The sequence below is a fragment of the Abramis brama genome, assembly GCF_963993115.1.
Source record: "Abramis brama genome assembly, chromosome: 12".
Taxonomy (NCBI): domain Eukaryota; kingdom Metazoa; phylum Chordata; class Actinopteri; order Cypriniformes; family Leuciscidae; genus Abramis; species Abramis brama.
In genome coordinates this window covers 40,718,504-40,734,923 of record NC_139974.1, presented here as the reverse complement: position 1 = coordinate 40,734,923, position 16,420 = coordinate 40,718,504, and the positions used below count along the sequence as shown (strand labels likewise).

Here is a 16,420-nt window from a genome sequence, read left to right as displayed (position 1 = left end):
CTAGATCTAAGACGACTAAACAGAGCTTTAGTGAAACGCAGTTTCAAAATGCTCACGACCAGCAAAATCCTCGCGCACATTCGCCGAGAAGACTGGTTTATGTCGATAGATCTAAAGGACGCGTATTTTCAAATACAGATAGCGTCACGCCACAGGCGATTCTTGAGATTCGCCTTCGAGGGTCGGGCATACCAGTATACAGTCCTGCCATTCGGCTTGTCCCTGGCACCCCGTACATTTACGAAGTGCATGGACGCAGCGCTCGCTCCCCTCAGACTCAGGGGCATGCGAGTGCTGAACTATTTGGACGACTGGCTGATCATAGCTCAATCACGATCTCAGCTCGTGGAGCACAGAACCATGTTACTCGATCACCTCGAGAATCTTGGTATCACGATCAATTGGACGAAGAGCTCCCTGAACCCCAGCCAAACTATATCGTTTCTGGGCATCGTTCTGGACTCTCGTTCTATGACGGCGCAGCTGTCGCAACAGCGCGCGCTGCCCATACAGCACGCAGCGAGGTCCTTCCGCTGCGGTGCGATTATCCCGCTCAAACGGTTTCAGAGGATGCTGGGCCTCATGGCCTCAGCATCATCAGTTCTCCAGCTGGGCCTGCTTCGCATGCGCCCTCTGCAGTTCTGGTTGAAAGCGCGAGTGCCACGCGGAGCGTGGGCACTCAGCCGATTGCGCCTCAAAGTCGATCAAGACTGCGCAGCAGCCCTGAGACCATGGGCGGCGGGCGATTGGTACCGTTCAGGTGTAAGCCTGGGGACTTCCTCGAGAGTGAAAGTGGTGTCTACGGACGCATCCACCTCGGGATGGGGAGCGCTGCTCGAGGGCAGGCCGTTCTTTGGCCTTTGGTCAGAACGAGAAAAGCTCCATCATATCAACTGCCTGGAAATGCTAGCAGTTCACAACGCGCTGACGCGCTTTTGTCCCCACATCAAGGACCAACACGTCGTAGTCCGCTCGGACAACACGGCCGTGGTGTCCTACATAAATCGCCAGGGCGGTCTCGGATCCAGTTCCCTTTTCAGGCTGGCCGAGCGCCTCCTAATATGGGCTCAGCGCAACCTGCGCTCGCTGAGAGCGGTGCATGTGCCCGGGACACTCAACCTGGGTCCAGACAGGCTGTCCAGGAACAACGTTCCCACGGGCGAATGGTCTCTACACCCACAAACAGTCCGGCTGTTGTGGCAGAGATTCGGCAGGGCGGAGGTGGACCTATTCGCGTCCCCAGAAAACGCTCATTGCCCCGTGTTCTTTTCAAAGAACGACAGCGCACTGTCCCACAAGTGGCCGCACTGCCCGCTATACGCGTTTCCCCCAGTCTCCCTCCTACCTCAGGTGCTGGAGCGAGTCAGGGAAGTGAAATGCCCAGTACTGCTTATAGCACCGTTCTGGGACAACCAAGCCTGGTTTCCAGTCCTGATGCAGTTAGCAGACTCCGCTCCATGGCCAGTGCCTTTGAGGAGAGATCTCCTCTCGCAGGCCAGGGGCTCGATTTGGCACCCACACCCAGAGCTGTGGTCCCTTCATGCGTGGACGCTCAACGGTTACCCGTTAGTCTCACGGATGGAGTGCTGAACACCATCACTCAGGCTAGAGCGCCTTCCACCAGGCGGCTTTATGCCTCGAAGTGGTCGGTTTTCTCCAGCTGGTGTACAGCTCGGGGCCTGTCACCCCTCGATTGTGAGGTGACGGAGGTTCTCTCCTTCCTACAAGAGCTGTTGGACAAGGGCAGATCCCCTTCCACGCTCAAAGTCTATGTGGCGGCTATCGCAGCATGCTCGACAGCAACGCCAGGCCAGTCACTGGGAAGGAACGATTTAGTCATCCGCTTCCTCAGGGGAGCTAGGAGGCTGAATCCCCCCAGACCTCCCTCAGTCCCGGTGTGGGACCTTTCTACGGTCTTGGCAGCCATGAAAGGTCCCCCCTTTGAGCCTATCCAATCTGTCAGCCTCAAACATCTGTCTTTCAAAACGGTGTTTTTGATGGCCCTCGCTTCGGTGAAGCGCATAGGCGATCTGCACGCGCTCTCTGTGAGTCCAACGTGCTTGGAGTTTGGGCCCAATGACTCCAAAGTCATACTCAAACCTAGGCACGGCTACGTGCCGAAATCCCTCAACACTCCGTTTAGGGCTCAGGTTATTTCCCTGTCTGCCCTGCCGGGATCAAACGAGGAAGGGGACTCGAGCTGTCTTTGCCCCGTTAGGGCTTTAAGAGCTTATGTGTCCCGCTCCGCTGCCTTCAGACAGACGGAGCAGCTCTTTGTCTCGTTCAGTGGACGTTCCAAGGGAACGGCTGTTTCGAAACAGAGCCTGTCCAGGTGGGTGGTTGACGCCATAACAATGGCTTATACCACCAAGGGCCTTCAGTGCCCCTTGGGCATTAGAGCGCATTCCACGAGAGGCGTTGCCTCATCGTGGGCCTGGTCTAGCGGGATTTCCTTACAGGAAATATGTACGGCGGCGGGCTGGGCCTCGCCGTCTACATTCATAAGGTTCTACAACCTAGAAGTTCCCGCCTTGCAGGCCAGGTTGTTTTCGGTTTAGCCGAATCAGCTGTCTAACCAGGACACTGATTTCGCAGGCGCACAACGCCACCGAAGACTTCACCGCACTTGCAAGCCAAGTATTTTCGGTGTATTCGAGTCAGCTGTCTAAACACGGCACTGATATCGTAGACGCACAGCGCCGCCGAAGTTTTCTGGGCAGAATTGTGTAAGACCCATGTTTTTCCCACATTAGCCAGGCTCCCTCCTGCCTATGTGATGTTATATCGCGTCTAGAACGCACCTATTTGGGCGAAAGTGTGTAAGTCCCACATTTCCCACATCAGCCAGGCTCTCCCTGCCTATGTGACGTTGCATCGCGCTTAAGGGCGCATCCATTTGGGCGAAATTACGTAAGACCCACATTTCCCACATTAGCCAGGCCTCCCCCTGCCTATGTGATGTTATATCGCGTCTTAGGACGCAGCTATCTGAGGGTGGTTGTCCCCCCCCCCTCCAGACTCTCCGAAGTCTACCGGGTGATTATGCACTGTATACCTGGTCTAGCTTCCAGTGGTCGGTGTTTTCTCATCCCAGCACGCACGGCGTCTTACAAGTGGTTCCCGCAGCGTTCTACGAACGCAGTACGAGAGAACTCTCGTAAGAGAACGTACTCGGTTACTAACGTAACCTCGGTTCTCTCTAGAAGAGGGAACGAGTACTGCGTTCCCTGCCGTGCGCGCGGTTCGCTCTGGTTCGCTTCGGCGATGAAAACCAGTTGAATCAGCCTACTCGAGCTCCTTTTATAGGGGATGGCCACACCCGTTTCGGCGGGATGTGACGAGGAGCGCGCGAAGCACTCTCATTGGTCTGATGTTGCATCAGCCCTCGCTCGATAGGCTCATGCAGTTGCCGCAGAACAGCCAATGAGTGAGCGAGCCGTCTCGCCATGGCTGTGCACTGCCGCAATGCGTTTTACAAATATGAAAATTAAGGATAATTTTGCTTCAGTATTTCGTGAAAAGAGACTTTTTTTAATTTCAACAACTTGTCGTTTCTTAAACGTGGCTTCCCTGGCTTCATCGGCTCCCCGTCTGTTGAATTCGGCGCTCTTCAATGCACGATCTGTTAACAACAAGACTATGATACTATCTGACATTATTACAGATCGGAAACTGGATCTTGTGTGTTTAACAGAAACCTGGCACAAAGAGTCCGATGGTTTTCTTTTAAATGAACTTACTCCTGCTGGATATAGTTTATTTGATCTCCCGCGTTCCTCTGGCAGAGGTGGGGGTATTATTGTACTATATAATAACCAAATCAACATGAGTCCTGTGGCTGTCCCACAGTTTAACTCATTTGAATGTCTTGTTTTGAGTGTATCTGCCCCCACTTCTACTGCCATAGCTACAGTCTACAGGCCTCCTAAGAACAATAAAGACTTTTTTTCTGAATTTGCAGATACGTTGTCCTTGTTATGCCTCAAATTTGAGAGAACTTTAATTTTGGGGGACTTTAACATCCATATGGACAAAAAAGATTCTACAACAACAAAAGAGTTTTTATCGCTATTGGAGTGCTTCGATTTGAACCAGCTCGTGGACTGTCCTACGCACAATAAAGGCCATACTCTTGACATGGTGATTTCAAATGGCTCATTTGTCTCACAGTTGTACACCTCTGACTTAGGGCTGTCTGATCATTTGTCTATTGTTTTTAATATGGAACTGCCTGACACAAACACTATCTCTTCTCGCACTCTTAACTATCGTAAATTTGTTTATTTGTTTATTTAAAAGGATCCCCATTAGCTGACGCCGAGACGACAGCTAGTCTTCCTGGGGTCCAGACAATACATACAAAACCCAATAATTACTAGGGCTGTGTATCACCAACTATGTCACGATACAATACGCATCACGATACTAAAGCCACGATACGATACGTATCACGATATGGATCAATTTGGAATTTCAGAGTTTAGTAACAGTAATATATATTTATTGTATAACCAGTGTTATAACAGTTGTGAAAACTGAAAAACTATTTAGTTTTTGTCATTAAAAAAATGAAGTTAAATAAAAAACTTGTCACAAAAAAGCTTAAAATGGCTCTTCCTTCAGTAGCGCAAATAAATACAATAGAATAAAGATAGCCTACCAATAAAGAGAAAACTTTTTGAATAGGTCTAGCACTAGTATTCAGAAATAGGCTACTAGAAACTGAATAAAGTAATCAAATGCAAAATAACACTGGGTGGTATTTTAGTCCTGACTAAATTAAATACATAGGCTATTAATCCAAATTCTTCAAATTAAAACTATCTTTTGTTGTTTTGACAACAATATTAATGACAGACACGTTATGGCTTCTGTCGCTTTAAGACCTAGTGCACGGATCCTGATTTCATTATACTGTCCCATCATGCGTTTTATGCTAAAGACATAACCGACTGTGTTTAGAGGATACTCAACAAGACCGAAATGTTTGACATAATTTTGCGTGTTTTTGTTTGTTAAAGTGATATAATCCGCGAAAAACAACTTTTGTTACTCGCGAGCTGTTTGTGAGCGTGTCGAGTATAAACGCCTCGTCCGTTTGGGGAGGTGCGCGTGCAGGCAGCGGAGACTCGCGCTGCGGAGCCAGGCGAAAGTACAAACAAGGCTTCACGCTCTTTGTGAAATTGCGTCTCGCAGAAAGTTTTAAAATGACTGATCTGATTGTATAGTCTGTTTGGATTCATTTACTCATACAATCTACATGCTAAAGTTCAGGAATGATTAAATATGCGCAATACCCGCGCCGAAATTCGAGCCCTGAATTGGCTACATAAGCACAACAGTATCGATACAGAAGCTGCTGTATCGATACACGCATCGTCAGGAGTTCATGACGATGTATCGTTGTATCGATATTCTGAGCACAGCCCTAATAATTACAATCACAATTACTCCCAAATATATCATATATAAATACACATAAAAGAACAAGAAAAAGTAACAATACAAAAAGTACTAATTAAAATAATAATAAAATAATGAAAAACAACATAGCACATAATACAACCTCACTCAAACAATCCAAATGGAGATCGATTGAACCGTCTGATTTCTCTGACTTTATTGGCTCCTCCTTGAGTGTGTATTCATCATCTGATGCACTGAAGGACAAAGTTCTCATGTTAAATTCTGTTCTCTCATCTGGCCTGGATTTGCTCCTTTGAAATCACGACTGGTTTCTTTTGGTCGTTCCTCTCCCCGGTACAATGAGAATCTGCGTGCTATGAAGGCATCCTGTCGCAGGTGGCGTTTGTCTGGCCTGACTGTCTTTCATCAGGCCTGGCACAGGTCTATCTGCAACAAGAACAATACCCTCTTCCCCTGTGTGCTCTAACTCCGAGGGTAGCTGCCCCTCATTCTCCAAAACACAATCAGGTCCCACTGCTAACATTTCCTCTGCTGACCCATAGACTTCCATTTCCACATCTCTCGTCTCTTCCATGTGAGGCAAAGTAACCTCTTCCAGTGTTACACACTCTGGATCAACAGGTTCAGCGTCCACTGAATCAGAGGGAAACTTAGCTACTGGAGCTGTCACTCTACTCCCTGCCTCTGCCGTTTCAACCACAGGTCTCTCGCACGGTCGCAAATCAACTCTGTGGACCCGTTTTTGAGGACCTCCCTCTACAGGCTCAACGGTATATGTGGTACCTTGTACCTCTACTACCCGGTACACAACTGGAGCCCAGGAATCCTGTATCTTATGTCTACCTACAGGGCGGTGGCGCAAGTACACCATCTGCCCCACACCAGACAGTAAACCTTGTCATTAAATGGAGCCAATCTCTCTGCCGCTTTCTGCTCTGCAAATGCTCTCGCCTTTTCATGAGCTTCCCTGAGTCGGCTCTGGTGAATTACTAACCAATCTTGCCCTCTATTTACAGGATGTTCCTCACCCAGGAGAGCATCTACTGGAAGGCGTGGTTCTACACCAAATAACAAGAAATAAGGTGAATATCCAGTAGTAGCATGTGGGGTTACATTATATGCATAGATCAGCTCAGGAAGGTGTTCTGGCCATCGCCTTTTCTGGAGAAAGCGTTCTTAACAACTCATGGAGCGTTCTGTTAAACCGCTCGCACTGAGCGTTGCCTTGCGGATGGTAAGGGGTTGTACGCGTTTTCTTTACTCCATACAAGCGACACAACTCAGCCACCACCTCACTCTCGAAATTCCTTCCCTGATCAGAATGCAACTGCTCTGGTGCCCCGTATTTCATGAACCACTCTTTCAGCAGTATCTTCGCTGTAGTATCAGCTCTCTGGTCTCTGGTGGGGAACGCCTGTGTAAATTTCGTAAATACATCGGTGACAATCAACACATTTTCGCGACCATCCGTGGCAGGTTCAAGCACAGTCTAATCCACGGCCACCACCTCCAGGGGTCTGGATGCTAAAAATGGCTTCATAGGCGGACGGATTCGCGGCTGTGGCATTTTGGTTAATAAAAAGTAAATTTGTGCCTTGCACTTTTTCATTAGACAAGAGTGTTCACATAGAGGTTTTCATGGGGCTATGTGTGTGTATAAATCTAGATTAAAAATTTTAATTTCTTTGAAATCAGACATAGTAACTACTTTCTCAGGTGGTTTGATCTGTCTGACCCCAGGGCAACTCAAGGATGTGCTGATCACCTTTCTGATATTATTGATTTTCTCAGAGAAGAAAGAAGCAAACTCACTGCACTTGTTCTCTGAGAGCATTTCACTGGAAATCTGGCTTGGAGGGTTTGTCAGTCTCTCTACAGTAGCAAAAAGAGTGCGTGTGTTGTTTAAATTACTGTTTATAATATTTGAGAAGAAAGTCTGTCTAGCTTTGCCTAGTTCCACATTGAAAGCATGAAGGCTGTCTTTGTAGATGTTATAATGGACTACAAGTTTTGTCTTCCACCACATGCGCTCTGCTTTTCTGCATTGTCTTTTCATATTGTGCACTGCTGTTGAGTTTCTCCAAGGTGCTTTTTGCACACCTCGACTTCACACAGAATGAGATATTTATTGCACCCAGGTAATAAAATATTGACATATTGCCCTTTAATAGGCTTAAACTCAAATGTTTTTGTCTCTCCAGATTACATTGACACAACAGTCGCAGCCCTGTGAAGACACACAGAGAAATAGAGAGGGGCGAATCAAAACGGCAAGAAGCATATTAAATATACTTCAGTCAAAGGCAAAGTTTTTATATTAAAATTATTTTTTCAAAGTAATGTTATTTAATTTAGTAAATGTCTAAGGGTATTAAGAGAGAGATAATACTTACAGCTCATTATTGTTGCCATTATTTTCCAGGCTGTTGCCGATATGGATCTGAGCTCCATTTATCATCCCTGGAATATATTCTTTACGATCAGTGATTCTAACCCTGTTTACCTTGAAGACTTCCCCCAAGTCAACTCTCCACCAGGGGTTACTGTCCCCATTAGTACAAGTGTATGACCCCATATTGGAATTTGAATTCCTGATGCCATCGACAGCCTTTTGAGCCACTGCTTGACCGTATGTGGAAGACTGGACAGCTGTGGCTCCAAGAGCAAGATTCCCTGTTTAACACAAAATAATAAAAATAACATTTCTTTTTTTACTTTAATGTGTTTTTCCCAATAAAATTGGCAAAATAAAGCTAAACTATGTAATCCAAATTATTATTACACGGCTCCCTGGAATACTTCACTCTGATTGGTCAGTCGTGACATTCCGAGGTCTGATATTCCCAGATAATGACCGTCATCAACAGTAACGCTGGATAACACACACTCATCCGGGTTTCTGGAGCCGGCCTTTCTTTAATGTTTCTTGTATCACACTGTGGACCCGCTCTCTCTCGTTTCATACAAACACAACTGGTGCCAGTTGCGTCTCTGTTATAGTTATTAAAAGGGCAATTTTAACTTTAATTCCACTGTGTATTCTACGCCCACGATACCAAGTAAGATGATTTGATCAATTTTTATTTATTTTTTATTTAACCTTTATTTAACCAGATGATCTTATTGAGATTTAAGAACTGAATATCATGTTTGTTTAATTATCGTTTTGCTCTGTTTACATTCTGTAAACATTGTCCAAACCCTGAACAAATGCTGTCTCTCTGTTTGCTGTACGGATGACTGAATGTTTTTGTTGCACAAATGATTCACCTTTTCACCCTTTGGTTGCCCCTTTCTGATTCCTTGGATAAGGTTTTTGTTTTGAGGATTAATGAAATCTACAAGCAGAAATAAGATAATTTAAGAGTATTGGAAACTGAAAATTATTAAATGTTATTTAGAATAATTAGCAATAAATATTGTTTAGCTGTATTTTGCCCTTTTAAAAACAAAACAAAAACAAATCCTAATTATTTGCCACAAAGTAAATAACTTATTCTTCTTGAATGTGCTTTTGTCATTACTAAACAAAAGTTTAGTTTAGTAAAACCTCCATTGCATATCATGCTCTCAAAGAAACTCAACTAACAGCTTCTTCACTAAAGGCCTTTTTTGTCAGAACAGTTTTTATTAATAAAAACGGATTGATATTCATTTGTATTATTTTGTAGCACATGTTGCATTAAATTACAAATTTATTCAATTATCAATTTAATATGTATAACTGATCCATTCAACAGACTGAACAATTGCCACCCTAATGAAACTGATTTTGCAATAAGTAACTGTGATGTTTTTAATGTAATTTAATCAAGCTGTAATTAGGCGGAGTGGTCTTTTGTGACATATTTCGTATAGAGATAACCGGACTTCAGTCCTCGGGAATTCGTTCTGCTGAGTCAAACTTGGCAAGTCCGAACTAAGGTCGCAATACTCAACTTTGGGTTGGCCTATTTGATATTAAGAAATGGACATTTCAAAACAGTTATGATGTAATGAAGCCTAGATTACTGAAATCACATGACATGGCAGTTTTATAAAAGCTCTGAACCACTGATTCGAAACAAAAGATCTGTAGGTTTCAAAGCTTCAAGAAGCAGTGTTTCGAAATCGCTCATCACAACTACGGGTAGGTAATACAAGTTTTTGGCTGATTCGCATTGCATGTTTGATCTGCGCATCTGAGACATATTACAGTGTGGTTTGGCCATGCATGCTCACAGACAAGAGATTATCGTCTCATTTTGATGAAAAAAAAAAAACCTAAAGAAAGAGGTGCGTTTGAGGCTAGAAGTGAGTCATTTCCATCTTCGTGATTCTTTTGATAATTGCTATTGTAAAGTGTTAGATCGGTGAAATAAACAGTGATATTATTTGTATGTCTCTTTTTGGCGAGTTTGTTTGATATAAATATGAAATTGAGTATTATTCGTATGATTGGTCATAATAGGCTATTCCTCATATGAATAATATATTGGATAAATAATAAGTACTATAGTAATTGCTTATAAAAATAGTATTAATTCCATTTATGTAGCCTATTATATAAACATTTATTTTGTTTAAAAGCAGATCTATTGCTGAATTGTGAAGGTCTTCTGTGACTGAGGTTGAACATTGATGAAATTCAGGTGAGTTGAATGTTTATGCACTTTCTATAGAGCATGATATGCAATGGAGGTTTTACTAATAAAACTAAACTTTTGTTTGGACAATTCAAGTCAGTGTGTAAAGATATAATATATAGTAGTCTAGAAGTGTCTTGTTGCACTCAGAGAAATACAATAATGACAAAAGAACATTCAACAAGAACCAGTTATTTTTGACAATTTGTCGCTAATTAAGATTTTTTTTTTAAAAAAGCATGAAATAACACTGAACATTTTATACTTTGCAACACTCTTAAATTGATCTTATGATTGTCTGATTTCCTTACAATACCTCGGTTTCTCAAAACAAAACTAATCTAAGGAATCTGAAAGTAGGAGGTTAATTATTTGCAATTACTTAAGCACAACAACATATCAATACAAATCTAAAAGAAAGAAACATACAGCAAACAGACAGACAGCATTAGTACATTTGTTCAGGGTTTGTGAATGTAAAATGAAGCTAAACAGCAAAATAATAATTATAAAATGGATAATTCACTGTAATAATTCACTGTAAAACACGGCTTCGCAGGGCTTATTGCTTTATTAGAGGAGAGCGGGGCACAACCAAACGCCTTTTGACTTTCTCAGTTTGTGTAAACCTAATTAGGGTTTCAGAGTATTTATTTTTCCCTGCATTAATTTTACACACGTCTAGTACAATAATGTGTTTTTGTTTCACAGTGTGTACTTTTTTCTTGATATACCCCGAAAGAATGGAAGTGAAATGTGACAACATGCCCCATAGGTGGAGCACATTGTAACATGACCATATGACAATGCTATCTGATCTAATCAAACTCAAACATTTTCTCAATAAAATACAGTTATCATTTTTTTGTTATATAAAATAATGGCATTTTTTAAATAATTATTATTTTTTTAATAAAATTATTATGTTTGACAACAAGCACAGCTATACAGCATAGTTCAATACAAAATAATAATTAATCATTTATGAACATTGACTCTCAGTCTTTATTCACCTTTTTCTCATGGATTCTCAATAATTCATAAAAGTCTAGAATATCATAGTTCTAATAGGGGCTCATTGTAACCGGTGTGACAACATGCCCCGCCTGAGAAAATGGGGTCTAAACCGGACGATCTCAACTGTTAATTAACAGATATAAGATTAAAACAATATTAGATTTGTCTAATTTTAATTGAAAAAAAAAAAAACAGATGAAAAATTAACATAGGCTAAGTAAGAAATTTACTTTTGCAATAGTTAAATAAATGTTCAGTGATATCTTCCTGTTACGAACTGCTCCGAGACACGAAGGTTGAGATCCAAATGCATCTTTAATTAAGGGGCAATCCAGACACGTAATCCAATATACAGGCAATAGGCCAACACAAAAACACACAAACACACAAAACTTTGCAGTGAGTGAATGAGTGAACATGATATAAATAGGCTGAGACTAACAGGGTGATGAGACACAGGTGAATGCAATCAGTGATGATGAGTCCGGGCAGTGAGTTCTGGGAAATGTAGTTTGTGAGGGAGTGATAATAGTCTGGTGTGGAGTGCCCTCTGATGGCTCTCAAGGGCACTCCAGCTGGTGACCATTACACTTCCAAAGATTTCTGAATTTTGACGCAATTATTTCTCTATAGTGTTGATATAGCAACTAATAAATACCCTTAGTTTCGTCATGCTGGCATTTGTGGAAGGATTTAAAACAAGTGTGTTACAACGAGCCCCGCGTTAGTTTGTGCCCCGATCGCCCCTATATATGATGTCCATTGAGCTTTATCTACTCACCCGACCTTCATTATATTCCGAATTAGGAAATCAACACGTTCTCACTCCGATGTGGTCACTTTTGACGCTTGGTCCGGTGATGTTTGGAGATGCTTTAGCAATAGGCTTGATTGAGATGCGTCTCCCTCATCTGAGCCGAGAGTTATGATAAACCGATTGAACAAAAGTGAAGCGAACGCAGAGAGAGAGAGAGAGAGAGAGAGAGAGAGAGGGGTGTCAAATATTCTGTTCAGCTTGTCCACTGATAGGTTTGTTGCTTTATTGGCCTGATATGTGTAATATAGTAGCCTATTGCTAAAGCATTTTAATTATATTTAAATACAGAATAGAATTAAACTACCTCAAAACAAACAAACAGAAGAGCAACAGTTGATAATACAAAAAACAGCCGATAATATCACTTTCCTTATATTAATTATAATTAATTACAATTATTTACAATAAAGAACATGTGAAGTATTGCAAACAAATATTAGTATGGTGTGTATAGGCTATTCATATTTTGCAGTTTGACTGCCACATGTCATCCTCTCTGAGCATATACCATTTTATCATTAAATACTAATATATATGTTTCTTTGTTTAAATGAGGATGAGAAATAGAAAATGATTCCTTCATATGCTGATATGAGATGTGTTGTTATGTCTTATATCAGGATGGACATGCGTGTGGTTTTGTTTCTAACACTTTTTACTGGGATGCGCGTCGCTGATTGCAAAGGTACGTTTAGAATAATACAAGTAAAAATACCTGGATTTGAAAATCTGTAATTATTGTGTGTCATTGTATTAATCAGATTAATTTATTACAATTATAGGCTGAAATATGGTTATTGAAAATCTGTGATTTATTTATTTATGAAGACTCTGTGATAGAATTTGTTTTTGTACTTGGTAATGAGTTTATAACTGTTATTATTTTATAATAATGTATTTGTAATAACGTAATTGTAATAATCATTTGGATGACATATTTTGGGATTATACTTTAACACATTAAAGTAAAAAAAAAAAAAAATTGTTTATTATTTTATGTTATACAGTGAATCTTGCTCTTGGAGCCACAGCTGTCCAGTCTTCCACAATAAATTACAGCAGTAAATTAGTACCAGACGCTCAAAAGGCTGTCGATGGCGACTTCAATTCAGTTATGGATGTTGGGTCATGCAGTCACACTAATGGGGAGACGAACCCCTGGTGGAGAGTTAACCTGGAGAAATCCTACAAGGTAACCAGTGTTAAAATCACTAATCGTGGAGACTGTTGCGGAGAGAGGATAATTGGAGCTCAGATCCGTATCGGCAACAGCCTGGATAATAATGGCAACAATAATGAGCTGTAAGTATTGTCTCTCTCTTAATACTTACTCTAATGGTTAGAAAATGAGTAAATAAGATTACCTTGAATAAATCCTTTTAATACAAACTTGCTTTTGCCAGAAGTATATTTTCATGCTGTTTTGATACACCCCTCTCTATTTCTCTGTGTGTCTTTACAGGGCTGCAACTGTTGAGTCCATCCGATATGGAGAGACAAAAACATTTGAGTTTAAGCCTATTAATGGGAAATATGTCAACATTATTATACCTGGGGACGGTAAAATTCTCACACTGTGTGAAGTCCAGGTGTTTGCAGGTGAGTGATAAAAGAAGAGAGATGGTGTGTAGACATTTGCACTATTTACACCAGTGGTTCTCAACTCCAGTCCTCGGGACCCGCTGCTCTGCACATTTTGTATGCCTTATTTAACACACCTGAATCAGATCATCAGCTCGTTAGGAGAGACTCCATGAACTGAACTGAGTGTGTCAGATAAGAGAGACATACAAAATGTGCAGAGCAGCGGGTCCCGAGGACTGGAGTTGAGAACCACTGATTTACACTATGTGTATTTTGCCTTAATAATTGTTTTCTGATTTCATTGCCAGATTAAGTGGAATGAGATGATGTTACGCCACAGTCCACTGATCCTACAAGCAAAATACCAAACTTCTGTTTTCTGAGCAATACTAATATTGCACTTTTTTCATTTTTTTTTTTTTCATTTTACCTATATGCGCCTTTTATCCTTAAGATAAATGATAAGTTTCAGTGCACATTCAGTAAAGGTTTGAAATGGTTTTTAAAATGCACCTGATTCTTAACCCCAGTTTGATCCAGGGTTTGTGTATTTACCCATCTTTGCTTATCTCTGCTTTCTACATCAGTAAATTACTACAGCATTGCATGTTGTATTGTATGTTTCTGGGTCAAAAAAGAGAGGATTATTTGGAGGAGGTATAGTGTCACATAGCTACCCATCTAGGGTTGAGGAGCTGATAACAAAGTAAAGAAGAATTACATTTTACAAAAAAGAGAAAGAAAAAGAAAACCATGGAGAGAACGAGGATTTCCAACCTTCTGTCCCAGAATCAACAACAACCACCAATTCAACCAATATTAACTTTTCATTTTCTGTTATAAAGAGAGAAAAAAGGCATAACATCAACAATAACCAAACCAGAAATATTAATATCAAAAATAATAATAATGAAAATAGTGGTAAAAGCTTTAGGGGAGAGCCTGGCCAAAATAACAAACAATACAAAAAACTAACTACCCCAGAAATCTCTCTAAATTACCTGGAGAAAGATAATCCAGAATAATAATGTACATAACTCTTCCCTCTCTCCCTGTTCAACCATAAACCGGAGAAAATCAGGATTACAAACAAAAATCGCCCGGTATGGGCATGGAGACCGACATCTGGCACCATGTAACTAGGAATTTCTTACAAAAAAAACACAAAAAAAACAGAACAATAAATAAATGCAAATAAAGGTTATTAATGGACATCAGCAAAAACAATATAAATATTGCTATGGCTTATTTTATATAAATTTATATGCATTTTATAAACACAAGGCTACATCGAAACAATGGCATGAAGCGATTAATAACTTCTTATGAAGCATTGTTTAAAGTCATCATTCAGTGTTTTGAGACAAACTAATAAAATAACAACAAAAGACAAGATATTAATAAAATAATAAAATATATTTGTTTAAGTAGGCCTACCAGCAATATAATATAAAATGTTATTCTAGTCAGTCTGGCGTCTAACAGCTGAGGTAAACACTCCGGAAAAATGTCAAATTAAACCACATTAATTTTTTATTGTCTTCATTTTTAATGAAGATGATATCCTTGTGACACTTTTTTCCTCTATAATAATAGATAGCGCAAAATAGCGCAAAAAAGACTGGGACTTTGAGTGTGTAATCCTTCGAGCAGTGCGTGCCGGTATACAGTAATGAGATGTACAGTACCGGCAAGAGGACAGCAGCTTTTTGTCCTATACCCGCAAATTTTTTAGGGAACCGCATCCCAATGCATTGACATCCCTACAGTGCACTCATGTCTGGCCTTCTTCTGCATGACATTACTGGTACCCAGATTTTTCCTCCGGACAATTTCAGTCAGTCGCACTTCAATATAACTTTTTCTAACCGTTTTCTTTTCGGAGCAGCCTCAACTCTGATTGGTTCTATACTAGCTGGGGTGGGACTTGTGATTTGGGTCCCTCTGCTGTTTCCATCGGACTAAACCATTTTTAGGGAGGGGAGAGAGAGGAGATATTTGAAAAATTATTGAATACGTTTTTGTGGTTTTCATCGGACATATAAATGTTTGTACTATAATGATTCATAAGAGTAGGGGAATATATAGCATAACTACTGGGTTTAGGGGGCCCCTATAATTGCCACCACCTTTCACCCCACCAGCGACGGCCCTGCTCCCCCTACATTCCACAAAACAAGCCATTTAACCCGCGGCAATTTTCAGTCAGTGAAACATGCCTGGAATTTGGACCGGCTGACTCTCACGCAATCCCGAGACCCGACCCGGATATGTGCCTAAAGCTCCCACAAACCCCTTCCGGGACCAGGTGGTGCGTGAACTTGCAAGCGCCACCCATGGAGGAGGCAGACCCAGACCTTGCTGTGTCCTTTTTGTGCACTGCGTATTTACGTGGGCCGTACACAGAGCTTCAGGGCCTGTATTTATCAAGCTTCTCAAAAGTGTCATTTTAGTCTTAAGTGCTGAGAATTCATGAAATTTACTCCTTTTTTCTATCTTTTCTAAAAGCAAGTTATCAAATTTCTTAAATCTAAGAATCACTCTTACTCTCCCAGTTGTTTAAGGCAGCTCGAGAGGTCTCTCAAGTGGTTAGGAGTTGCCAGTAGGGGCTTGTGATGCACTGAGGAGACATAGAAGTGCGCAAATCTTTTAGGAGAGGAAGAATATTTTTTAAATGTTTAATGACGAGCAGTTAATCAAACGGTATCGTTTGGACAGAGCATCATCATCTTTGTAAGCGCTGGTTAATGTTGGGCTGAACTTGCCTTTTATAACATGTTTCCGCTGTTCGACTAGTTCAGCAAGCAGTAGCGCTTCTTCCTCTCTCCAGTTCGGTTTTCTTTTGGAATCCAAAGTGGCTGATTATATCATAAAATCTATAGGCATGTCAGTTAACAGCACACCGGTTAAAAATGTGTAATTAAGACATGGCGAAAACGTGCTTATCTTT

At 41.3% G+C, this 16,420-nt stretch overlaps 1 protein-coding gene across 5 annotated transcripts in view; it reads left to right on the top strand.

Moving 5' to 3' along the window:
• The window catches only part of LOC311093321 (fucolectin-1-like), a 144,444-nt gene that overhangs the window by 69,312 nt on the left and 58,712 nt on the right, over positions 1-16,420 (top strand). For 2 of the 5 annotated variants that reach the window (XM_084130635.1, XM_084130636.1), the window contains exons 1-4: positions 10,033-10,058; positions 12,507-12,571; positions 12,894-13,188; positions 13,349-13,485. In XM_084130635.1, coding sequence (XP_083986761.1) covers positions 10,048-10,058; positions 12,507-12,571; positions 12,894-13,188; positions 13,349-13,485 — 508 coding nt within the window. In that variant the 5' untranslated portion in view covers positions 10,033-10,047. Of the gene's footprint in view, positions 1-9,457; positions 9,557-9,999; positions 10,059-12,506; positions 12,572-12,893; positions 13,189-13,348; positions 13,486-13,778; positions 14,078-16,420 lie in introns of those variants that run through there. The other 3 variants (XM_084130634.1, XR_014608392.1, XM_084130637.1) reach the window with 3 other exon arrangements.